The 26756-nt window shown below is 42.1% G+C and overlaps 1 protein-coding gene across 6 annotated transcripts in view; it reads right to left on the reverse strand.

Moving 5' to 3' along the window:
- Window positions 1–26756, reverse strand: part of pde4dip (phosphodiesterase 4D interacting protein) — a 99726-nt gene that overhangs the window by 13648 nt on the left and 59322 nt on the right. For 3 of the 6 annotated variants that reach the window (XM_085376804.1, XM_085376805.1, XM_085376802.1), the window contains exons 9-28: window positions 26494–26529; window positions 17852–17989; window positions 17379–17498; window positions 17140–17232; window positions 16754–16963; window positions 16479–16637; window positions 16079–16177; window positions 15745–15882; window positions 15473–15652; window positions 15174–15368; window positions 14836–15090; window positions 14521–14686; window positions 12610–12695; window positions 12306–12472; window positions 11706–12003; window positions 11379–11559; window positions 11076–11192; window positions 9976–10429; window positions 8253–8488; window positions 8056–8101 (exon numbers count right to left, since the gene is read on the reverse strand). In XM_085376804.1, coding sequence (XP_085232930.1) covers window positions 8056–8101; window positions 8253–8488; window positions 9976–10429; window positions 11076–11192; window positions 11379–11559; window positions 11706–12003; window positions 12306–12472; window positions 12610–12695; window positions 14521–14686; window positions 14836–15090; window positions 15174–15368; window positions 15473–15652; window positions 15745–15882; window positions 16079–16177; window positions 16479–16637; window positions 16754–16963; window positions 17140–17232; window positions 17379–17498; window positions 17852–17989; window positions 26494–26529 — 3374 coding nt within the window. Of the gene's footprint in view, window positions 1–8055; window positions 8102–8252; window positions 8489–9975; window positions 10430–11075; window positions 11193–11378; window positions 11560–11705; window positions 12004–12305; window positions 12473–12609; window positions 12696–14520; window positions 14687–14835; window positions 15091–15173; window positions 15369–15472; window positions 15653–15744; window positions 15883–16078; window positions 16178–16478; window positions 16638–16753; window positions 16964–17139; window positions 17233–17378; window positions 17499–17851; window positions 17990–20437; window positions 22927–26493; window positions 26530–26756 lie in introns of those variants that run through there. The other 3 variants (XM_085376803.1, XM_085376807.1, XM_085376806.1) reach the window with 3 other exon arrangements.

Genomic DNA, 26756 nt, shown 5'->3' on the forward strand with positions numbered 1-26756 from the left:
CAAATTATTAGGCCACAAATAATGTGCAGATAACACTCTATTAAATCATCATAAAACCATAAAAGGATTTATAGCCCCCCCCCACCCAGACACACAAAGAGAAACACATGCACAATTTAAAATGAAAGGCAAAATGTTTAAAAGTACTGAACCCTGATTTCTGTGTGCTGAGGAATCTGAGAGTAGTAGCTGCATGAGTTGTGTCCATGTGACTTAAAGGATAAGTATTATTAAGTAGTGCTGTACCAGGTGTGTGAGTCACCTGCCTGCTCTTCTCACAAAAGGCTTTGCTGACTGCATCGTGTTGCTTTGGGGAAGCCTCTTAGTGACTAACACATACATGACACTGCATCAGATCAAATGTGTAAGAATCTAGACTGACATTAAACAAGTCACACACACATTTTTTGGAAAGCTATGTTCAATTTCACTAGCCACACTCAGGCCTGATTACTGCTACACCCAGTGAATGAAGAAATAATTTCAACAGAACCTTTGTGACAAAGTGAAGTAACAAAGTCATTGACATCTATCAGTCTTGTGAGGGTTAGGAAGTCATTTCTACGGCTTTGGAACTCAGACCCATGGTGCTCCACAAATGGATAAAGTTGGAACAATGGTGAGCTTCCCATAAAATGCATTGATGGAACATCCAGGAAGTCACAAAATAACCCAGAACAATATCTAAAGAACTGCAGGGCTGACCTGGCTCAGGAATGGAGGAAGGTCAGATTCACAATTCAACAGAGGCTCTGCAAAAATGGCATTCATGCGAGCGTTCCAAGGAAAACAACTGCTGACCAAAAAGAACACAAAGGCTCATCTCATATTTGCATCTTGATGAGCCTCAAGACTTACAGAAAAGAGATTCTATCGACAAGCTGGACTTTGGATACAACACTAGTAACCATCACCTTTGGGCTGAGCTACTCTCTTGGGCTCTGCCTGCAACCCATTATCCATCAAGACTGCATACTGTCAGACGCTTTGCCTTTACTTAAGCAGCAGTACGATCTCAAAAAAGAGGGGAAATACCTCATGCACAAGCATTTAACCACACAGCATGCAATTAATTTGCACAAATGTAATGTCTTTGATATGCTGCTTCGCTACTTGGTGGTGACTCTCAAAGTGGAACCAATGAGAACCAATAATTGAATCGATAAGGAATCGAATGGATAAATGATATCAATGATGGAATTGTAATTGCTGAATTGGTATCAAGTCCCATCTCTAACTGCACCTCATGGTCAGTTGTCAGAACGATTTACCTGTTCAGCCACAAGGACCTTCCTGCTCACAGATGGCTTCACTCCTTCTGCTCGCCTCCTTCCGACTCACTCCCGTGAAACTCTCCACCCTCCACTGTGCTCGACTCCTCATTTCTGGAACCCAATCTGTCAACATCAGCTAATGCTACGTCTACCTGTTCACAGACCCTTTCTCACCGCTGATGTTGAATGAAACTCCAGCTCACACACCCTCGCTGATCCTGAACTATATAAGCAAACGTTTGCCCTTCGTCTGACACTGTTCATTGGGTTTGGTATTAATGTAATCATGACAAACACAGCATTTCATAAAAAGAATGCCACACCATTAGGAAAACACTGTGGTGTAATGGTGATGGATGGAGGTTGGTTAAAAGGATGGATGGATGAATGGATGGAAGGTTTAGGAGGGCTCCAGGGTGCAGCTACTTTCCCACATGGTTCCATTTAGGTTTGCATAGCTTTTTCCATTTAATAAATGAAATCATCAACTGGGCAGCATGGTGGCACAGCGATTAGCAATTGCCTCACAGAAAGAAGTTCCTGAGTTCAACTCTGCCTTTCTGTGTGGAGTTTATATGTTCTTTGTATTTCTGTAGGTACTCTCCAGGTATTTTGGCTTCCCCCCACAGTCCAAAGACATGCAATTAATGGGGTTAGATTAGCTGGTCGTTCTAAATTGCAAATAGCTTTGAATGCCTTGCAACAGACCATGATCTGTCCAGGGTGTACCCTGCCTCATGTTAGCTGGGATAGGCTCCAGCTCCCAGCAACCCTGCTAAGGATGAATCATTTAAAAGCTGCCCTTTGTAAAGGGGGCAAATATTTTTTCACAGCACTACACATCTATGCCTGTACCAGAAAAATAACACCTGCAGGGCTGATACCTAATGGCAGTCAGGGTGCTGATGTCCAGCCTGTGGAGGTCTGCGTGTCCCTCCAATGATGTGTCTTTCCAGACCATCACTGACCTACCACCAATATCTCTCACATGTGCTCAGGGTGAACATGCTCTCATATTTGAAAAACACAGGGTCCTAGTGGTGGACTTGCCAATTCTGTATTCTATGGCAAATGGAAACCGGGCTCCATGGTGCTCAGAGCTCACTAGTGGACGTCAGGCCACCCCCGTGACTCTATCCAAATGTGAAACTAGTGAAAGAAGATGGATAAGGAGGGAAAAAATGCCAGAGTCCTACACAGATGTTATTAATTTAATTAACACCAAAACAACTGAAACTGAATAACAACACCTTCTCCTACATAACTGACCAAAACAATATCCAAGACGTTTTACTGACTTGATGCTATACTCTGATTGAAAATTATTCTTTTACTTTTTTTGAGCAGTGTAGATTATGAATATTACTTTACAAAAACCACAAGTTACCCTTTTTGAAGTTCCTTTTTGTCTTTGGTAAACTACAGACGAATTCAAGAAATAGCCAACCAAGTGGATTAGTAAGGTGCTGGAAGACTAGAGCTGCTAGAACAGCCTCGGTCCATCTTAGCACTGATTGTCCAAGCCTGCTGAACTCTAATGAAAGAATGGAAGAACTCTAACACGCTGGTCAACAACCATCAACAACAATCATCTGGGATTAGATTTGGTGAGTGTGAAGGGCACATTCATCAGAGGATGAAGGCGAACACCCAGAACAACAAATTGACCTCTTATGATAGCACTAGTCTGCCAGTTTCCCTCACTTCAAACATTAACTCTAAACAAACTAGATGCTTTGCTCATATAGTTAATGCATAAACATGACTGTAACTGAAATAACAGAAGCTTGTTATACTGTTTCAAATTAATAACATGTTTCTTTTTTTGTGCTGTCTTACTTGTCGAGCTGTGTGAGCATTGCTCTCCTCTCCCTGTCGGTGTGTTTCTTCAGCAGCAACAGCTCTCTCTCCTGAGCTTTCCACTCCCACAGGGAGAAAGAGAACAGAGAGTCTCTGTACAGTGGGCTGCTTTTAGACAGCATGACTTTCCACAGAGGAGCCATCACCCACCCTCAGTCACCCTCCGCTCCTAACACCCTCCACCTGGGTGAGCGACCATGCCTCCTCTGTCTGCACCGTTTCTATTGAACTCTGCTGCAGTTTGTTCTTCTCTGCTGGGTCTCCAGAGGTAACGGAGAATGGTTCACTGGCATAGATGCAGAGATTCCCAAAATGTGTGTGACAGAAGGTATATTAGACAGGTAGGGCATAACACAGCAGGAGAGACGACAGAGTGCGCGGGTGATAAGGTGAAAAGCATAGAAAATCCTCATTAGGTTTGGGCTTCCCAGAGAGGGTTGTGGGTGTGATCAACAAATTGAAATCAGGGGTAATTGAAAAAGAAGAAGATAAGAAGATCAGCAGAAATGTAAAGGTTTAAAAGTGGAAACAAATAAATTACTCCACTCCCTGAGGAAATTCTACTCTCCTGTACACTTTTCCTTTTCTGATGCTGTTGCTCCTAGGTTCACAACCGCTTGAATAATTCCCTGAAAAGAAAGCCTCTTGTTGCTGCTCTTGACACAGTCTTTCACTCCACCAGCAAACGCACAGCTGCAGCAGCAGCAGGCCTGAGGCAGAGATGTAGTGACGAAAGAGTAAGAAGGAAACAGAGCTATGCATCTAAATCAAAGTCCAGATCCTGAGGGCTTATATGTTCATGCTCCAGCAACCATCAGAAAAAAAAACAGCTAAAGCATTGCTCCTTCTTTCTTCTGCTTGCTGATATGTTTTCTAGCCACACCAGTCTATCCATAAAAACATGTAAGCATCATCTTAGCTGCAAAAATGCAATCACAAAATGAAAATGGTTTTCTTTTCAAGGTTTCAGAATATAACAAGTATCCTCCACTTAAAAAGCTTCAGGTTGAAAGAAAAATCCCTTATGCCCAGCCTTCTGTCCATGAACACAAAAAAATCCAGGTTTCTGGTGAGTAAATCTTACATAACAGAAATCGGTGCTCTGCTGGATGCATAGTGCCACGCGCTGCTCCTGATACACTGAAGCAAAGTGACGCTCTCTCTGACGGGCTTCATCGCTCACGTTTTCTCTCTTTCTCGCTCACTCCCTCTGTGTGTGTGTGTGTATGCGCGTGCGCACGTGTGTGTCTGTGTGTTTAGCTCCTCTTGACCTATTTCTGTCCCCATTTGAGGTCTTAATAACTTAACCTGATTAGAGGGCATGCCCTGAGCCAAATGCAGCAAAAAGCCTAAGCAGTATTACGCTATCAGTGCAGTCACTCATGTCATGTACTGTACATTTGGCCTGCTGTCCATGTTATGTAGATACTGTTGTCAGAAAAACAACCCCAAGTGTAAGTTCTTATTACCTGTGATTACACTTTAACAACTTACAGCAGCCATGTGCATAAGACCATGCAAAATATGTACTAGTGTCAACGCCTATAAATTGGTGGAACCTGACAGCCTGGCAGGAAATTCATTTTCTAATATGAGTTTAACACTGTAAAAAAAAAAAGTGCTGTATTTTGAGTGAAAGTGGTTTTAAATAAACACAACATAACGCTCCCTTCCAGCTAACATGGACAATGTTTTTAAAGACAACCAACTTGTACAGGATTGTCATGTTGGTTCAGGGATGGTAAATATAATTGGTTTGTGTTTTTCTGTGTTGTTCTGTTAAAAACAGTGTAGGTCAGTATTTGCACATACAGATCCATTTAAAATACTGAATAGTCATCAGGCAATTAGTGTTTTTTTAGATGCCATTTTAGCAAAAATGCCTGAAACTTTGCGTGTTTAAACATAATCGTACTTTAGTAGCTAAAATAGATACTGTAATTTATTCTGTGTTTATTGCACATTCTATGACGAGGGTTCTGGATCCCTGAGGCATTGTGCTACTTTCAAAGAAACAAAATCAGTGGTAAACAACACAATTTTCACACATCTCACCTGTTTTTCTTGATATAAAGAAATCTGTCTGATTATTCATGCATTTACAAGCTGACACACATAACTGACCACACCGTTCAACAGTTCAGTGCAACCCCATACACACTGTATGTACACTCGTAACCAGAGGGAAGGCTAAATTTCTGCCACAGAAAACACACTCGCTGATTCTCCTTCACATCTGGTCAACCATCTGTGCTGGAATAACACGCTGGCAGATTACTGCAGGCCTCCCCCTGTTTACGTCTCTCTGAGGACGAGCTCTAATTATTCATATAGCACTGTTTGTTTTTCGAGATTTGACCCAGCGCTCACTTTTATCCAACAGCAGTGGTGGAGCTCTAAAGACCAAGCCAGCGTTTTAGTGTGTTTACGGTAATTGACTGAAATTCATGTAACTGTTCGTACTTTTTAATGAGCATTAAGTATTTTTGTGACAGATTTACAGTCTGTGCTTTTGACCTCTCGGGCAGCCATGTGATTCTTTTCTTCTCACTCATGCATGAAAATCGAAGAGCTGTGTTATGAAACAAAATTCAATGTTGTGTTACAAGTGATTGAACATCCAGGACATTCATTGCTCAAGCAAAAGAAATGAGCCGCCAAAATCTGTGCTTATAGCTTTTGCTTAATGGAGCCTTGTAAAACTGTGTTCTTTCATCATAAAGCTGTGATGATACATTAAATGGCATTGAACACACTAATCAGGTGCCTGTGTGTTACAAATTCTTTAAACTAAACAGCTTTCTGCTGAAGAAATATTAACGATTTGTACTTGCGCTTGAGGATTATTAAAGAGAAACTAAGATTTTAAAAGCTGGACATTTGATCAGCAGCACTGTGTCAAATTAAGGCCAGTAACCAGATTCTGGATGGCATTACCTTGGCCTCCAGTAACACTGTGAGGAATATTGGGGTAATTTCTGACCAGGAAATGTCCTTCAGTGCACATATTAAACAAATATGTAAGACTGCTTTCTTCCATTTGTGCAACATCTCTAAAATTAGAAATATCCTGTCTCAGAGTGACGCTGAAAAACTAGTTCATGCATTTATTACTTCCAGGCTGGACTACTGTAATTCATTATTATCAGGATGTCCTAAAAACTCGCTGAAAAGCCTTCAGTTGATCCAAAATGCTGCAGCAAGAGTCCTGACAGGGACTAGAAAGAGAGGGCATATTTCTCCTGTTTTGGCTTCCCTTTATTGGCTTCCTGTTAAATCCAGAATTGAATTCAAAATCCTGCTCCTCACATACAAGGTCTTAAATAATCAGGCCCCATCTTATCTTAATGACCTTGTAGTACCATATCACCCTATTAGAGCACTTCGCTCTCGCACTGCAGAACTACTTGTTGTTCCTAGAGTATTTAAAAGTAGAATGGGAGGCAGAGCCTTCAGTTTTCAGGCCCCTCTTCTGTGGAACCAGCTTCCAGTTTGGATTCAGGAGACAGACACTATCTCTATGTTTAAGATTAGGCTTAAAACTTTCCTTTTTGCTAAAGCATATAGTTAGGGCTGGATCAGGTGACCCTGAATCCTCCCTTAGTTATGCTGCAATAGGTGTAGGCTGCTGGGGGATTCCCATGATGCATTGAGTGTTTCTTCTTCAGTTACCTTTCTCACTCACTATGTGTTAATAGACCTCTCTGCACTGAATCATACTTGTTATTAACCTCTGTCTCTCTTCCACAGCATGTCTTCTATCCTGTCTTCCTTCTCTCACCCCAACCAGTAGTGACAGATGGCCCCGCCCCTCCCTGAGCCTGGTTCTGCTGGAGGCTAAAAGGGAGTTTTTCCTTCCCACTGTTGCCAAAGTGTTTGCTCATAAGGGTTCATATGATTGCTGGGGTTTTCACTGTTTTATTATTGTAGGGTCTGCCTTACAATATTAAGTGCCTTCAGTCGACTGTTGTGATTTGGTGTTGTATAAATAAAACTGAATTGAACTGAATTGCAGCAGGAAGTCAGACTTGACATAGATTGTAAGAAAAAAAAAGGACAAGAAAATGAACAAGGCTGCCGAGAGGAAGTGGAATGTTCAGCTTTTAAAATCTTAGTTTTTTTCCCCAGTAAACACAGAAATACATGGTTTTGCTGACCCTTCCCAACTCAGAAATATGTAGCTTTCAATTAGTTCTTATAACAGCTTAGACTGGTCTTAAATACAAGGAACTTTAGTTTAAAAACTCACCATTAAGCATTATAAATGTATAACTATCTATTTTAATACACAGAACAGCGACTAACTGTGATGGCATGGATTTATATTTCATTTCATGTCAGAAAGGAATGCAACTTCTTATAATTAAGCTTGTCTGCTTAAACAGGAAAATATGTAGTTATTTTAGATTTCATATTTTAGTATTGTCCTACATTCTCCTGTAATGTTAATGGAACAAGCTGCGATTTCTATAGTTATTTCATTGTTATGTAATGTAAATATATCTTGTGTATTGATAGGCTTTAATCTCTAATGTTGTATTGTGTAGTATAACAACACAATACAGCATTAGAGATTAAGTATCACCCTGAAGGTGCATCAATGTGGTATTTGAAAATGCGAAAGCTGAAAAATGCAGAATGACAATATGGTGAATTACGCCATTTTTCACATTCAGTATTCAGTATAATGTTTGAGATTGACCAAAAACATTATAGCCCCCCCCCCAAAAAAAAATTATTATGTGAAACATCTTTGTGTAGCTTAACATTTTTGGATCACAATAATTGTGAAGTGGAATAATGGAATATAATTAATTTTTACACACACACACACACACACACGCACACACACACACACACGCACACACACACACACACACACACACACACACACACACACAAAGCTGTAATGAGGACTGACCGGATGGCAAGTAGCTCTGTCTTATCTGGGTTTTCGGAACAATCTCCTGTTTGAAAACATAGAAAGAGCATCAATATCATTAACTGTTATCTGCACTCCCTGCTCATGAGAAATCCATGGTGTCGTTTGTACTTTCTGAGACTTCGCATCTGGTCTGATTTTAAGGCTGTACAATGAAACAACAAAAACAGACTCACTTCCACCAAATTTGGCATTAACTCTCTGTGCCAGAGCACTGCTCTGAGCTAACTGATCCCTGAAGCTCTGGCCCATGTAGTAGTCGATGTCGTTGGCTCTCAGCAGCTCCTCAAACGCCTTGGTTGTGTCTCCCAGGTGCTGGGTGAGGATGCTGCACACACCCTGACCCTCTCGTAGCCGCTGGCGGAGGTGAGACAGTTCTTTGGCCTGAGCCTGGATCAGTGTGTCGAATTTTCTGCACAATGAAAAGAAAGAAGAATGTAGCACACCTGACAATGTGTAAAATAATACCTGAAAGCTTTTTTGCTTCTTTTATTGTTTGGCGCTGTCTCATTCCATGGTGAAACTCGCCTCACTTTAAGGCAGTGTCGTTGATGTTATTTCCTCTCACCTGAGGATGACAGTTTGGTTCTTCTTCCAGATCTTTGCAAAGTGGTGATGCATCTAAACAACTTTTACTTGTACTATTTGAAATGAAGATCTTGAACTATGCAGTTGTTTACAAACAGCTCCAAGAGACCTTTCCAACTGTAAATCTACAGTTCTTCTTAAAAGTCATTAAAGATGTAATTATTCAATCATTCAGAACCCAAAGTTATCCTGATATGCTCATGCCCGTTGCTCACACCTGCTCCTAATTTCTTTGGACTTACTTCCTATGGGGGAAAGATTTCTCTATATATTTTACCTGAGTCAGTGTCACAGTGTTGGAACTGAAGCTTCACTGAAGCCACACAGTTTATTCATAAATGGCAAATGGGGCAGCATGTTCCCAACCTCGTGTTAGTTAATCCCCTTACTGTCAGGCTGCCGAGTTTACATAAAAGCATCTGTGGTTACACTTGATTACTAAAGCTTGATACTGACAAGCACTGTTTAAATGGGTTTTTGCTCATTTTAGGCAATTTCTGTCAATCAACCCCCCCCCCCCCCCCCCCCCCCCACCCCTCAACCCCCCACCCCAGCGAGTCCATATTATGATTTTTTGTAGTGTCTTTTAAAAATTATTTTCCTGGTTTATTTCACCATAAAGTTACCAATAGATACAATTTTAATATATTTGCTATAATAAAGCTATAATGAGCATTAAGCTATTAACATTTTAAAATGTAATACATGTACAGGACAGGCTGAGCATAGCTGTGGATAGAAATTTTAAAAAATGTAGAGGAATGCTGTATAAAGCGCTTTATTCAATTCATCATTATCAGATGAAGGATTTTATTAATGGCATTCAAAAGGAAAATAATCAGTAAAAGACTGAATTACTGAAATTTACCTATATTTGACAACAATAGTAAAAGTTTGATTTAACCAAGTCAGATTTGCAAGCTTGTAGCTTTTTAATGAAGATATTCCTATTCTTCTCCAACAAACGACTGAAATTGGTGATGGGCACTGGTTCTTTGTCTGACAACAGGATTGATCTCTATGCCTCAGGAATTTCCGGAATTTTACATTTTTGGACTACGACAGCTTGGCGTTGTCTGAGGTTCTGCAGAAGCAGACTCTTCCTGGCACTATTTAGGGTAAAAAAGCAGCCACTCTTGAACTGTCAAATAATCTGTTTATATTGATCTGGTTTATGTTCTTGGTGTTGGCACAAACACTCATTGTGTTGAACTGGAAACAAAAGAAACTACTATCCCACCCCACCAACAAAGAAAAGAGTTAGAAAAAAAGCAAAACAAACAAAAAACTGCATCGCAACGTCTTTCTTACCCTGGCAAGGTGGCAGACACTCCATCCTCTGCCGCAGCCTTCTTTCCACCTTTCATCAGCTGGTCCTCCAGTGCATCTACACGAGAAGCAAGCCTCTCTAGGTCCTTGTCTGGGTGATGGGGTGAACGTAGTTGACCTCCCTTAGATGACTGCCAGCCCTCATTATCCTCTGCCTGGCTCTGTGAAGCTGATGTCTGGATGGACCAGTTGACCTTGTGGGGTATCGAAGGACCATATTCACTAGAGGTAGAGAGGGAACGGAGGTGGCTCTGGAGCCCGGAGATCACTCCCTGGGAGCGGGATAGCTGTGAGCGGAGGTCCTTAACAAGGTGCTGGAGAGAGGAGGCCTCGTTACCATAACCGCAGCTCTGGGTGGTGGTTTTGTCATTGCTGCTGGCAGGCCACCATTGGGAACCGCATTCCAGAGACGTACACATTTCTAGGTCATCAAACTCTGTCAGGAAACATACAATGCGTTCATCAGATTCAGACTCTGTTTCCTGTGAGTGACACTGAAATATATGATTGAAAAAACAAAGCATCAGTAACATCAGTTAATGTCATCTTAAGGCCCATAGTCTGGGGTACTTTAAAATTATGAGATATGTGTATAAAACCTAGTAGCAGACTACCCTTTCATCCAAATACAACTCTGGCTCTCAAAAACTTTCATGGCGATCACTCAGAGTAGCTTCTATTGATTTGATTTCCCTCTAAGGGGTCAATGAAAACCAAACCACAGTATAATAGAGCAGCCAGGAACTCTCATTTTACAGGCCAAGGCTTCAGGTCAAAGTTTTGACTAACCATCGAGCTTTTAAGCTGGGAATGCAAACAGTGCTGAGTAGAATGCACTGGACCGTGAAGAGAAGGCTACTGTTTGGCACAAAGGCTGCACTTGGCTGCCCTCTGCTGTTTCTATGATACCCCGACAAATAACACTGACGAGATCAATTTCAGGATATTTACGGACATTGTATGATTAGAAACAACTCTTAATAAAACATTAATCAGAATTGAATGACATTACTGATATAAAATTCAAAACAAAGGGTCTCAAAGAACCACAGCGTCTTTTATATGGTGATAATAATACACACCGGGGCTGCTGGTTTCTTCTCTCTCAGCTTCATTTTCACTGCGGCCGCAGGTCTCATAGCCCAGATCCTGGAGGTCTACCTGGATCTGTTTACTGTCCTGCTGCACTGCTGTCTCTGCTGCAGGGATACAGAAGAAGAAGAAGCTTTATTTCATTATGTTTGACACTGCTGGATCTACTATCCTCGTCAACTTCATTGCATTTTTTGGACCATTTTGAGGTCTTATCTTATTATTGACATCACAAATTCAGTATCACCGCCACATTTGTTAAAAGGAAAAGTGCGAAGTTTGTGTCCACTCACTGAGCAAGTCCCTGTAGTCTTTGAGCTGCTCGGCCTGAGCCTGCACTCTGGCCTCAGAAACCATTAGCCTCTCCTGCAGCTCTTTGCTTTTCTGCTGCAGATGAACTGCCTTCTCACAAACTGCAGAGGACGCAGTGGCCTGTTGTGAATCTGCGAACAGCTCGCCACCCAGGTCATTGTACTGGTTACAGACAGGGAGGAAAGATCGTGACTGTCAAAAACAATTTTAAACACCAAGTGTGGCTTTTAAATTGATACTTTCTTGTTTTTAATTTACACCACACCTTACAGAATGGTGCAATAATAGTATATTTAGGATCCTCCCACCTGTGACGATTTAGAGTCCAGTGGCAACGTCTGATGTCTGCTGGCTCTCCTTTTCCTTTGTTCATCATTGTTCTGGCTCTTGGCCTGGGACAGGCAAAGCTCTCCTTCCCAGGCATCCCACAGTTCAGAGTTTTCCTCCTCCTCTTCTTCTTCTATGGTCACATCCAACTCATTTTCATCCTTGTCTTCACCATCCAGTGCATTTTGCTCATCACTCTGTTCACTGGCACACTCCAACCCTCCATTCAGATGACGCTTTACTTCTTCATTCTCTACCTGCAAGCTGAACAGAGCTTTCCTGTAACAGAGGGAGGTTACAATAAATAAATAGATAAATAGCTATATAGATAGACTCTACTGTCCTCTAGTGGCCAAGAATAGATTAGTGTTGTCAGAAAATAGTAAGCTAATTTCAGCTTTGCCAAAAGGTGTCGCTATGTGTAGCTCCACAGGCTTTGATTTGACAGAGTTTACACCAGATGCCCTTCCTGATTAACTCCAACGGCGATTTGTGTCTTCAGCTGGAATCATATGCATTAACCGTTACACTACTAGAGACAAAACAGACTAATTTGGAGTTTAAAATCTCAAAAAAATGACCTCATCTGTGATACTGAAGAGAATCCCGCTTTCTCCAGCTGAGCCTTCAGCTCTCCCAGCTCTCTCTCAACCAGCCTCTTCTGCTCCACCAGCTGCTTGACTTTGATTAGCCCCTGACTTTCAAGCAGCATGCCGTGGGACAGATTCTTCTCTGGACCTTCAGAACTCTGTACACACGCAGAAGTAAATGAATCAATAATTCTGATCAAATGATTAGAAACAGTACATTGTGCATAATATTTATTCTGCAGGATTTATCTGTATAAGCAAGATGAACAATAACAGCTGAAGGTTACTCTCATACCTTGGTGTCGGTCTCTTCTTCGTCGATGCTTTCAGTGTATTCAGTGTTCAAATCATCAGCCTCAACATCATCCTCAGCGCTCAGCTCTGCAGGAAGCAGACCAAAGACAACCAAATCAGAAGAAGATCAATCTGCTTTTTCTTTTACTTCAGTTTTGAGCATTTCAGAAGTTTTACAACTGAGTGTGAGACCATCACTTGCTCAATTCTTCTAATATTATTCACCCTCAGAATCATGCTGGTAATTTGTAGCACAGCCTTGTCTAACAGTCTGAGTGTTAGGCTGTATGAGTTTGATTTTCTTGTTTATTGCACTCTGCTGTAGTTTAAAGGGGATTACACTTAAGCCCTAGAATGGGATCCCAGGGATAGTCATATAGAGTTTAATCCAGAATTTAAAACCAGCGAGAAAGACTTAAAAGACGGATGGAGAAGGCTTAAAAATCCCTGAAGATGACAGGATGTTGAGTGTTCTGAGCCTTGGAAATAAAGTGGTAGCTGACAAAGAGCTAAGGCAGGACTGCCTCACAGTCTATGTTTAAGATGAGTTACTGTTATGAAGACTGGTAAAAAGTAATTATTCATTTTAATATTGAATTAAAATAATGGAAGAAAACTGTATTTACCTCACCAGTAATGATTACTAGCATTACCACAATGTCTGTATTTGCAGATATAAGTAAACAATTATATATTAAGGTATCGGTATGCAAATTTACTAGTATCCAGATCAGATACAGGGGCAGGTTCCTCTTATGTGATTGATGTTTATGTCTATTATTTCTTGATAAATAATGAATTTAAAAAATTAAAGATAAATAAATGTGACCTTGGCATCAACTTAATCTCTATATGCTAAATTTCAAATTATGACATTTATGCATATTAATCAGATGTTTCAGTCTGACACATTTTCACTCAGTGAGGGGGAATGAAGGAGAGATTTTCCTCTGAAAGGTGGACCATGTGCTTGTGCCACTGTGTGTTTTATGTGAGTTAATACTGAACATTGCACATTAAAGAAGGAAAAAAAGGAGAATTTCAGCTTTCGCAAGTACTAAAGTAGAATAATCTGAAACCTCTGAAATCACAAAGGCATTAATCAGGTACAGTATGTTTATTATTTATTACAAACCACTTTGAAGGGTGTTTGGCTCTGGACGGGGAAAAATTCAAGGAAAAAGGTGCAGAAATGCCTACAATGCAACAAATGTGGCTTCTCGTGGTGTCTGTGCAGACGCACATATATTATTCAGTTTGATACTTCATACTTACTGTGTTCTAGTGTGACATTCGTTCATTTAACAACAACAGCAACAGAGCAACTGGACCAGTAGTTGTTGGAATGCACAGAAGCAAACATGCAAACTAAATATACACAGTCACTGTACTAAACACAATGTGGAATGTGCTCAGATTTCCATGATCTTCAGACAGCATGTGACTTGAGTTAAGTATACAGAAATCTCAAACTTGCTGCAAAAAACATGCAAAGGCACACAAACACCATCATATAAAGGTTACATTCTGAAGCGCACACTACCACAATATTTGCAGTTATAATCATAATGATGATGTGTTATTCAAAAAATTAAAAATTAAATGCCTTGCTATCATTTACACGCAAAAGAAGCAGCACTAATTGTGCAAACTCACAATAACTGCACTACAACATTTATAAAGTTATTAAACAAGATGTTCTTTTTTGGGACGCTACAAGTTCAGATCAATATCCATCCGTCCGCTTTCATCTACTTTCCATGTTAGTATTTTCACACCAAAGAGTTTCAGCTGATAGATTTATGGTACATATCCCATCACCACAGTGCAGTAAGCCATTCTACAGTCACCGCTCCCCAGTGCTAGAAGTGCTGCTGTTACAGATACTGTCCCATGCTTCTCTGGTGCCCACCTCCAAAGTCAGGCTGCCTGCTGTTAGGCCGGTCACGGCCTAGGACAGGGCCTCTCATTGGAGGGCTATCCTCCTGACCCAGTCTCTCCCGCAGCTCCTGGACCTCCTGGGTCAGTCTTTCCACCAGAGGGAGCCCTGAAGGATCCACCATCTGCCTCTGAAAATCCTGCAGCACAAACAAACATGAACTCACACGCATAGAACTCATGACATGTATATACATACAAGCATAGGCAACATACACACACTATCAGCTTATTAGACAAGAGGTTCTACTATACTCCACAGATACCTTCTGTATTCTCACACACTAACCCTGATGATCTCCTCCTTCACATGCAGAGTCCTGTTGAGGGAGTCTAGCCTTGCAGTCTGACTCCTGGTAAGTTCTTGACTCTCCTTCTCCCTCCTTAGAGCCAGAAAAAGCTCCTCCTGCACTGCCTGAAGCTCCAAAGCCAAGTCTGCTCCAAAGTCAGGCTGTGATCCAAAACCTGAGCTCAGCTGTTTGCGAAGTTCCTGGAGTCTTGACTTTTGCTCAGTTATGACCTCACTCAGGCGGACTGCAGAGTCCTGGAGGGAGAGTGTTGTCAGGTTTTCTGTATATTCAACCTTTTCTTTTCACTCTCGGATTTCACATGCTTTATCTGCTCTACCTTAATATACTGGTCTCTGCTGTTGATGCTTCTGAGGAGATCCTGAACTTCCTTCTGGTGCTCCTGAGCTTGATGGGTCCGGTCAGCCAGTACTTCCTGGAAGAGGCGGTCTTTGAGGTGGAGCCGGACCTTAAGCTCTTCCAGAACATCACCTGGAGCAGACTGGATCTGAGCCAGCAAGGAGCAGCGCAGATCCTGCAGATGAGATAAGAAACAAGAATATACTTATTGGTTAACACGATCCTGGGAATATTTCTCTGCAGGAACATATGTTACTCTTCCTGCCGATCTCTCTCTACCTGAGCCTCCTGTGTGCCAGTGTGCAGTGCCTTCTGCAGCTGGTTGATGATGGCATCTCTCTCTCTCAGGATGCAGCTCTGCCTCTCCTCACTCTCCTGCTGCTGCCTCTGGACGTTCCTCCAGGCATCACACACCTGCTCCAGCTCCAGAGCCTTACCCCGCAGCAGTACTTCCAGGCTCTGATACAGACACAAACATTCCAATAAGGAAGCAAGATGAGGCAACATACTGCCAAGAAAAAAAGATGAGTTTATTTTGTGTGTCCTCTTACAGTGATGGTCTCCTCATTGCTGGCCAGGACGCAGCGCTGTCTCTCTAGATCTCTCTCCTTTTCTCTGAGCAGCAGCTGCAGGCGACGAGTCTCCTCGTCTTTCTCCTCCATGCAGCGGAACTTCTCATCCACTATTTTCTGCAGGGTTTGTGGAAATAAAGTTGTTTTAACCTCCATCTAACTAAAATGGCATGTGTTAAAATCTAAACCCACAAACTCAACCATCTTAGACTACTAACAATTAACATGATATAAAGGAGTTCACAGGACACGTTGTGTTGGTCTAATTGTTTTGGCTTTTGTCATGTGTTGGCGAGCGTACTGCTGTGTTTACCTCCAGAGCTCCGTCTCGCTCCTTTATACGCTGGCGAAGTTTCTGAAGCACAGAGTCTCTTTTCTCCGTTGGATCCTCCAGGAACTCACAGCAGTCCTGCTGGACAGCAAACAGACCGTCAACTGCAGAGTAATTACAATCCTACTTATCCACAAAGACAAAATAGAGCTTGAATGGAGCTGAAGTTTTCAGAAAGCGTCTAGGGGCTGTGAGAGCAACTGCAGCTCATCTTACTTTTAGTTTTGTCGTTCTTTGCTCAGATGCGGAGCATTTTAAGCATTAGTCATGTGCACTTCTGTGTTTATTATACAATATTGACAAGAATGAGATCTGTTTGTATTTATTATCGTCGAACATGATGGTTTGTTTACTGTTTACAGACTATTTGATTGTGTCCAACCTCCACCAGCTGTTCTTTGGTCTTCAGGGAAGCCTTCAGCTCGCTGATGATCTTCTCTCTCTCCTCCTTTTCTCTCTGTCTCTCTCGCTCACCCTCTCTCAGTTGCTCCTCTCTCTCCTGGAGAGCTGATCGAGCCTTTTCTAGAGCTAGCTGCAGCTCCTGAGTGTCGCGCATGCACGACACGATAAAGTGAAAAGAACCACGATGCAATTAAAACAAAGAAAAGAAGAATGACGAAAACACCCTCATTAAAAAAAAAAAAGTCATTTTCTCACCTGGTTGTGTCTCTCTGCCTCCCTCTTGTGTTCCAGCGACCCCTGCAGCTCTTTCTCTAGTCTCTCCAGGGCCCGGTTCAGGTCCTCCTGAGTCCTGACTGCCTGACACTGGGCTCTCTGTCCAGCCTGCAGCTCCAGTTGAGCTTGGAACAGAGAGGCCTGCAGAGCCAGGACCTCACCCTGACCTCTAATAGTCTCTGCACCAGACGCCTACAAGTAAAACCAGTCAGGGAAGAAAGAAAGACATAAAGGGCAGGTGAGGAACCAAACAGGAATGAAACTCAACTCAACTCTGAAACATGTTTTTATTGTATGCTGAAAAATTATTTTAGATAGGCAGCTTGGTAATTAATAAAACAGAACTGTGCTTTGTGTGGAGGACCAACCTGCAGCTGCTGCAGCTGGTTGCGGTTGGCAAGCTCTTTGAGTGAGCACAGTGTCTTATTTTGCTCCTCAATCACCCTGTACAGCTCTGCAACCTGCACAATCAAAGGCACAATTCATGTGTGAAACTGTGGGGTTTTCAGCACTTCCACCTCTGACCTTACTTTCATTCTCTCTGCAATGCTCAGATTTTGAATTCCCTCCTTTATTTACTATCAAGCCTTATTTATCACTACTGTACCTCTGCCTGTTTGGAGTTTACAGTATCAGTGAGGTTCTGGATATTTCTCTCCTGTTGCTGGGCATCCTCTTGGGCCGATCGCAGCTCAAGCTCCATTTCACCTAGACGCTCCTGCAGCTTCTACATACACACAAACACCCAGAACAAAATTCCACATTATCTGGAATATATTACGGCATGTGTTTGTATGTTTTCACCCACAGTCCAAAGACATGCATGTTAGATTCATTAGCAATTCTAAACTAGCTGTACGTATGAATGTAAGTGTGAATGACTGTCTGTGTTGGCCTTGCAAAACACCAGCGATCTGTCCAGGGTGTGCCTTGCCATTGGCCAAATATTAGCAAGGATAGGCTTCAGCTCTCCTAAGAGCTGTACAAGTGGATATTTTGACAGTGTCATGTTTCAAGTTCAAAGTATATGAAGGCAAAAAGAAGATGAAGCGGTAGTTTTGGAGACTGGTGTCTTTGTACCTGGTTCCTCGTCTCGCTCTCTCTGATCTTGGCCTGTAGTGAGCGCACCTGATCCTGGGCCTTCTGCAGCTCGCCAACACACTGACCTGCAGCACTCTCATAATAACTGAGTTGACCCTGCTGATTGTCAATCAATCGCTGAAAAAGAGACAGGAGGAAGCATGACAGATTCGCCAGTGAGGAGAATGTGTTAGTAGATTATGATGAGGTATGGAGATGAAACAGTACATTTTTATCATATTACTGATGATTCATGAATACAGTTGTTAAGTCTTAACATTTGTTGATTACAACGTTATAGTAGCAGTCTGATTAGTCTGCTTTTCTTTGCATCACATGTTACGAATGTATACTTGTGGGTTATTATGAGCTGTGACAAACCTAAATTTAAAGTTTGGTTCTTAACCAAGGATTAAAAGTTATAGTCCTCCAGATAAACACAGTCTTTTATTATTGTTGCAGCTGTTGTGTGGATGATGGAGTGAAAGTGGAAAGTGATGTCAGCTTGGTGTCGGATGGCTTCCTCTGGAAGTGGGTGTTGCCATAGCAGCATTTTGTTGACTTCCTTGTTTTTGTTTTTATGAGACTGTAATGATGTGATGTCACTCAGCCCTTGGAGACATTAGCTCTGTGCGCAGCCTTTTCTACAGTCATTTCAGCTGTGTCCCAGAGCAACACTGTGTCAAGCAGTGTGGTGAAAAGAAAGAAAGCGTAAACCAACTGGATTTGTACCAGAGGAACGATCGCTCCATTTTCTATATATTAACGAATTACACTAGAATGGGGCTAATATTTACATCACTATGTTGTCTGATTGAATTAAATAATCTGATATGCAACATAATGCAGAATAAGATACTTGTAGGGGCTTAGAAATTGTGTCATCCCCAGTTCATTTCTGAAATGTGTTTTAAAACAACAGTCGGGAACATTTGAACACTGATTTCTGGTCAAAACCATTAATCAAATCCTACATACACTAAAATATACTTTTCCAAGGCCCTTTCAATAAATGTGAAGCAGATCCCCCCCCCAAAGCATGGTCTCAGTAGTCAGGAATTTAACAACAGAATTCCCCATTTGTGAGCCTTTGGACATTCTGTATTGTAGTAAGCAAGTATCAAATAACAAAAAAAAAAAATCACAAGATATTTTCCTGATTTGACTCGGTGAGCCTCGTATTTGCTTCAGAAAACAGTATTTTGGGGGGGGGTTGGGAAGCTCATCTTGTAACCGGAAGGTTGCCGGTTCGATCCCCAGCTCTGTCTGTCTTGGTCGTTGTGTCCTTGGGCAAGACACTTCACCCACCACCTACTGGTGGTGGCCAGAGGGGCCGATGGCGCGATATGGCAGCCTCGCTTCTGTCAGTCTGCCCCAGGGCAGCTGTGGCTACAACTGTAGCTGCCTCCACCAGTGTGTGAATGTGAGAGTGAATGAATAGTGGAATTGTAAAGCGCTTTGAGGGTCTCGAAAAGTGCTATATAAATGCAATCCATTATTATTATTATTTTTGTATGAACCTAGTCATAAATCGCACTGTAAGACAGCTGCTCTACATCTTTGGAGGCCAGAGAGTGATGAGCCAGAACAAGACCCAGAAAGCTTCTAACAGTTCTGCTGATATTACACGTTGAGTACTTTACCACAAGGGTACAGAAATCTCAGCAAAATAATCCAGAGTTTAGTTGTATGAATGACATATTTGTTTCTTCATTCCTGGACTAATGTGTGCACTGTGCAGTTTTGTGTATTGCATTACAATAGCCGTATATGTTTGACAATAATAGACTATCACATAGCTGTTGTGTGTCTGTACGCTCCTTTCAGACTGAACCACATTTTAACTGTTCATTAACATGACAATAGAAGTTATGAAGCTGCAGTAGACAGAAGAGCCTTTACAGAGCGATGGCTGCAGACCTTGGAAACGGTTTCCATAGCAATGGAAGGGTCGCTAAGATACCGTAAAAGAGGGTTATTTATGCTTCCTTTGAGGGTAATCAAGGCGGTGAGTGTGTTCAGCTTTGTCAGCAGTGGAGGAGACAAGCAAGAGAAGATTAAGAGGGGTCTGACCTCACTCAGTGTGGATGCTGGTCAGAAATAGTTTGCTTTATTCTGACGCCCCTACATCTGATTCTAATGTGGAGCAAATCTGACACTTGTCCCCTAGTTTGTACTCACTTTTTTTGATAAAAAAAATAACTTCAGTGATTGTAATAGGATTACACCTGGGTTTAAAATTACTACCTATAATTTTCCTACAAAGTTCTCCATATTATTATATTATATTTATTTATATTTTTTTATTTATATATAGTGTGTTTTAGAGTTTGCAACTAATTTAAGGCTGTTTACAGCTGCAAGAAGTCAGCACTTTGACTGTAAATAAGATTTTAAAGCAACCCAACCCTGACAAGTATTTTATAAAGTGCAACCCCACAGACTATTGCACCTTTCTCAAGTCTGAGAGGCACCCAGATCTTTAGGCTTTGGAACATGCTTCCCATTAAAAAGCTATAACTATTAATCCTGCAAATTGAATGAGCTAAGTTAAAGGCCATCCAGTATCCAAGGCTTCTGATGTACCTGCTGAAACTGAAATGGCCCACACAGAACATAATCATCCATCCACTGCTCCTCCATCTCTTCCAGCTCAGCCTGGAGCTCCTGTTGGGGACATGGGGTCACGATCTCTGGTATACTGTGGTGGGTGTGCAGCTCACAGTCTGCTGTCTCTGCATAGGGCAACCTCAGTGATAGGTGCAGGGGCAGTGACAGGCCTCGCTCCGGTTTGGTTTTGACTAGAACTGGGATCTTGCTGCCCCTTCGGGATTTCACTGGCCGGTGTTCACAACCCCGCAAGAGGGTCAGCATCATCTCAAACCCAGACAGGAAGCTCTCACATGGGGTCTTGTCCCACTGAATGTCTCTTCTCACCATTGCCTCACTTCCATCTTTCTCTGGGTCAGTTTCTTCCTTCTCTTTATGATCTAAAGGAAGACAACTGACGTCCACAGTGGTGTTGAGAGACTCCACAGATGATGCAGGACTGGAACTCTTCTGCTCACAAATGGTCTTTTCAGGTTCCATCCCAGCAGAAGGTGACTCAAAGGTGATGGCTGTATCAGCTCCAGGGCCTCTGGCCACAAACTCCACTTCCTGTGTGGCTGTTGAGCAGCGGGTAGTTGGGCCGCAGGATGTGCTTCTGCGCCCGAGCCTTCTAGGAACCTTACATACAGCCTCATAATCAGAATCAGCAACTCGAAGTGCAGCACAACCCCTACATCGCCTCTGCTTGTGACCAGAGAGGGAGTCTGCTCCTGTGCACTGGTGGAGATGGTGGTGGTGGTGATGATGATGGTCCAGGGCAGGGTATTCCTTATCAGCCCATGACTCATACACGGAGAAGGTAAGATCGTCCTGGATCATGTCTGAGTATCTTACATCCTGGAGTGATGACAGATCCACCACAGGAGCGTCTTCAGACGCCGTCTCAGTCACGACTCTGACACTGGATGGAGGGGGGACCACGCTGCACTCCTCTGAGTTGTTCTTCCAGTACAGGCCTCCAATACACTGCCTCAGCCGGTCTTTCTCGAGGAGTAGCTTGTGGAGACGCTCCAGAGACAATGCCTCCACTCGGGCAATCACTGTATCAAAGCGGTACATGCGGTCTAACATGAAGGTGCACTTTGAGCACGCAAACTCACCACGGCCATCCCGGGTCAGCTCACGGCCCAACGCGTGGGAAAGCAGCACCTGCAGATTGAGCTTGGCTGTTGGGTGGAAAATCCATCTGCGCTGGTTGCCACAGAGCTCACGGGCACAGATCCTGCAAGTCTCCTTCATCTTTACCACATCTAGCATCACAACACGTGGCGAACGGATAATACAAGAGAGCTTTAAAAGTCACTTCCTTTTGATGCATGTAAGAATTTCATTGCAGGGCTGGATGAAAGATGATGCTTCTCTCCCGAACTACTATCATTTGGTGTTTTTCCAAGTTATCCATTAAATGGATAAAGGAGGAAGATGAATTCAGAGTCCAGAGTCAAATCTGAACCAAAGTGAATCTTGGGCAGAAATGTTTTATGATACTGCAGGAAAACAAAGAGGTGGCAGTCTATTCAGACATTTTATTTATCTGTTTTGTCAGATCAAATAAAAGTAGGCCCGTTAATGGAGACAAACACACTGCAGCAGCATCGTGGCCACGTTTCCCTGATTACTCAAACCTTTCGATCGGGCTGGTACGTCTGAGCAACGTGATCAGCGCCTTTAATTCAGCCAAAGACATTTCCCCTCGGAGCGGATGTGAATGAATCTTCTCTGTCATGGGTTTCACTTCCTTGGTGGGGAAGCACAGACGTCTACTCAAATCTCACTCCTGCGCTGAATTTCAACCCTGCCGTTTCCACCTGAACGATCCCGTTAAGTGTGTCACAACAGCGGCTTTTTCTGCCTTTGAAATCAATGACGTCTCTTTATATGACAGCATCTCTCTGCCGCAGCTGCTGCCAGGTAACAACCGGAAACGAACACGGAAACAAAACGCGATTTCCTTCCTTAGTCAGCGATTTGGATGTTCCAAGGTTTACCGGCTCCCGTCTGCGTCCCCGTTCAGCTGTGTCCACTTCATCAGCGGAGGCTGTCAATCGTCCGGGTGCTTTCAAAACGAGACAACGAGGCAACGCGGACTGAAACCGAAGATCGTGTATCAAAGAGAGGATGTCTCACTCTGATGCTCGAAATAATCTGGTGTGCCAATCCCGGGGAAATCTGCCTTTTCCCTCTTGTGACACTAGTCCACTTTACACAATTAATCTGGCCACAGATGTGCTATGGACACAGTACAACTTTGGTAATAACGACTACGACGGCAACGAGTTTCACTACTGATTTCTTTTCGACACCAAAAGCCCATCAAAAATGTTTTAACACAGTCAAATCAAGCCAAATTATTTTTTGGTGTCTTTCTGTACTCTATGGAAGCCCGTTTCCGCCACTAAAAAAAAAGGATCCATAACTCAAAATTTCGAGTTATTTTCTCGAAATTTCGACATATTAACTCAAAATTTTGAGAAAAGCAACTCGAAATTTCGAGTTCGCGCTGCCAATCAGTAATCTACGTGAATGACGTCATTTCCATGTTACCCGGAAGCTGAAGCCCTCAGCTACAAATGCTACAGCTAAGCTACCGGTATTACATCCAGTCGTGAATGCACAGATTGCTGAGTGTTTTCAGCCTGGCTTCACAAATGATGAAATCCCTGTGTTATTAGCTGAATCACATGGTGTTACTATCAGCAAACATACTTTAATTTGTTGGGATCCGTTTTTGAGTGCGCGGTCCTGCGCCATATGCTTCCGTGTAACAAGAAAGCGACCTCATTCACGTATATTATAATTGGCAGAGCTAACTCGAAATTTTGAGAAAAGTAACTCGAAATTTCGAGTTATATTTCTCGAAATTTCGAGATAATAACTCGAAATTTCGAGAAAATAACTCGAAATTTCGAGTTATGGATACTAGCTTTTTTTTTTTTTTTTAGTGGCGGAAACGGGCTTCCATAGGCTTCCATAGTACTCTGATGTAATATTAAATGTATCTCCTGGATATGTGTAGTTAAACCAGTAGTTTTTAATAAATGAATTCCCCCCCAGTCCATATTATCAGCGTCAGAGTGGGACCTCGTGTAGAAGGCAGGACTGAACCATTTTCTTGGCTCGGCTGAACGGTGGGGTGGGGTTGGTGAGCCCTTCCCTTTAAATCTAGTGACTGTCTTTCAAATGAAATTTCTGGATTTCTTCAGGCAAAAGATGAGGCCTCTTAATTCACTCTTACCGTAACTGTCAACACAAACATTTATGTTTCTCTGTAAGTAAAAGTTCCTATGTTAACAAATGTTAACAGTAAAACTGGAGTGCAGATGCAAGGTAAACAGTCTGTTCTTACACTTACAAAAATAGTTTATTTTGATTGTGTTATTACTAATGTAAAGTCATCCAGTCATAAAATATTATTAATTTTAACGTAGTCGCTGCTCATTTGTATTGTAAAGAGATTTTTTTTTTGAACGATAACCAAACGTTTTAATATGATATTTTGATCTCTCCATGTTCAAAATGACGAAATATAAAACTAAATAAGGTAGGATTTCCCCTCGGAAAATCTTAATGTCATTTACCGTTTTTATTTGGCTTTTAATCATGTTTGTGGAAATCTACAAGCAATCAAATGGCAGTAGCAAGGACTAACACTACATATGATGTTCCATGTGCAAAACCTTCTGCTAATTCCCTTTCAGATCATCCATATTAAATCAGGGTGTGACCGCCTGTTTAATTAAAAATCTTACTTTTCATTTCCAGCTTGTGTGTTTGGATGTATCAATAAAATTAGCCCTGTGTGTTTTCCATCAGGTTCATTAAATCTAAATCTAATCTCTAAATTGTCAGCATGGAATGAGTTCATGCCTTTCCCAGGGGCACACACTCCCAGTCTGGCCTTGATATGTGTGTCACACAGCATGAAGGGGGAAAGGAGGGAGGCAAATGGGCTCTGTTATTTCTCTGGAATTGATGTCAGTGAATCACATGACACTTTAATCAAGAAGCAGCCCACTGTCCTCCTCTTAAAAGAAGCCCCTCCAACATGCACACACACACTTAAAAAGCATCATCCATCTTTCCTTATTGAAGCAGGCTAGCTGTGTTGTTGATACAACTGCTCTCACATGTGATTTATTTTCCTCAGAGTGTGTGGGCCAACACAGAACTCTATTTTGGCCCTTGCTGCATCTACATTTGTCACCCTACAAGCCACTAGAGACACAACACTAAAAACTGATCGGCTAGAATGAGGCACGCAATCAAAAATCCATTAATCCTAATCAGAGATAAGTACCAAACAGTGCTGACAGACTGCACCCGCTGTTTACTTTTTTCTAAGTGGCAGAAATACCAAAGGGTGACAGCAGAAAATGAACACTGATGCAGACAGAACAGATATCCCCGCCCAATTTTTCTCTCTCAGATGTGTCAGTTGTTGCTGTGCTAGTTAAACAACCGATTCCTTCTGTGTGTTGAGCCGCCAGGAAAAACTGATTTAATCATAACTGGTACAGATGAGGAAAATGAGACTATATTTGCAGAAATATACTGCACATATGACATGACTCTGCACTGACACTGATCCTTGCTGATGCTCTATAAGGAACTGTGCCTCCTAATTTTAGAAAGAGAAACATAAGCCTTTGTTCCAGCTGAAGATTAGGATACAATAATAAGTGAAACAGAAACTGACTGGAACTTAAAATAGGACTAAGGCTGGAAAACACAATAACTGGGACCTGCAGATGGACGGTGACCCGACACTCTGACAAGACACAAAGGGAGACTGAGAAATTATCTACATACAAGAGTGTGATTAGGGAAGTAGAGACAGCTGCGGTAACAGCAGAGACAAATCAGGAGTAATGAAAAAGGGGAAGCAAAACTGAACGCACAAGAGACACAGGCTATCAAAATAAAAGAGGAAGCATAAACAGTGAGACAGAGACAAAGACACATGAACCTGACAAAGAGGAGACAAAAGAAGCAGGATAGGAAATAACTATATAACTTGGACACAGAAAGACCGAGGCCAAAGACAACTACAAGAAACACGAGATGAGGGACTGGCAAAATATGATGGAAAGTATAGAACTCGACATACAGACAGAAAGAGGAGACGAGACTGCCTGCATACATGGGACACTAGGGAGGACACAGGGATGAGACGAGTCTGGACATGAAAGGGAACCAAATGAAACAAGGAACTGAGAAGTAGAAACATGAATAAACTAGGAAACAGTGGAAATACTAAACTAGGAAACTAAACAGTGAAAACTAGAATGTAATCATAATAAAAACTGTTTTTTATTTCTACTTCTCTACACAACTTGCTTCATTCACACAAACACTTTCCCCCCCTCTATGCTTTTTCTACCTAACATTCACACGCTCATTCGGCATGCAGACTGGCGCACGCAGAGACTGAATCACCGAGCTTCTGAGTGATACGTGATCAGCTCTGCCACCTCAGCTACAGCCACTCCAGAGGTGGATAAGGGGAATATATACTCAGAACACAGGGAAGAAAACTAGGACCCATGTCAGTGTTTCACAAGAAACAATATTCAAACAGTTAAAATGTTTTTGTTTTATTTTAATTATGAACCCTTTAAAGGGTAAATGTGCAATACTCTTGATTGTATTTTTCTTTTACCTGGCCTTTTATGATGACAAAATATCAGGTGTAGAAACTTCAGTTTTAAATTATGACATTGCTAAAATCCTAATTTTACTATCTAAACAAGCAGTGAAAGCAGTGAACATATATGCTTGGGTGTTTAAAATGAGAGGAGTATTAAATCTGATGCTACAGTCATACTGTATGTGCAGTGTGGATTAAGTAACAGAAGGTGGAGCTACTTGTCTATGAATGGAGAAGATGGGCCTCCTTGTCTGAGATGCACACCACCAACAAAAGCTGCCAGTAAAAATGTAGACGTGAGATTGGGTAGCTATCAGAATATAAATGCAGAAAATACTGCAGAGGGTAAAAGTTCAAAGATCTCACAAGTAAAGTTTTGTCCTACCTGCATCTGTGCATGAACTGTGCACTCGTGCTCACACTGCAAAGAAACAAGTGCAATAATGTCACACATAAACCACCAACATGGTTTCATGTTACTACTTTTTAGCTCTCACAGGTCAAAACCTTGATTTTGAGCTACAAAGGCAGCTATCCCCATCAACACCTCCTTCGTCCACCTCATTATTTGTTGATGAGGTGTGTGTTGAGGCTCAGACTGCATATTTTAGGAACTGCATCAGGTTCAAAGTACAGTATTTGTTGAAA

This window comes from Diplotaxodon limnothrissa, linkage group LG17 (genome assembly GCF_057381915.1).
Source record: "Diplotaxodon limnothrissa isolate DT_005_m linkage group LG17, D_limnothrissa_male_GT1.1, whole genome shotgun sequence".
In the NCBI taxonomy this organism is placed as follows: domain Eukaryota; kingdom Metazoa; phylum Chordata; class Actinopteri; order Cichliformes; family Cichlidae; genus Diplotaxodon; species Diplotaxodon limnothrissa.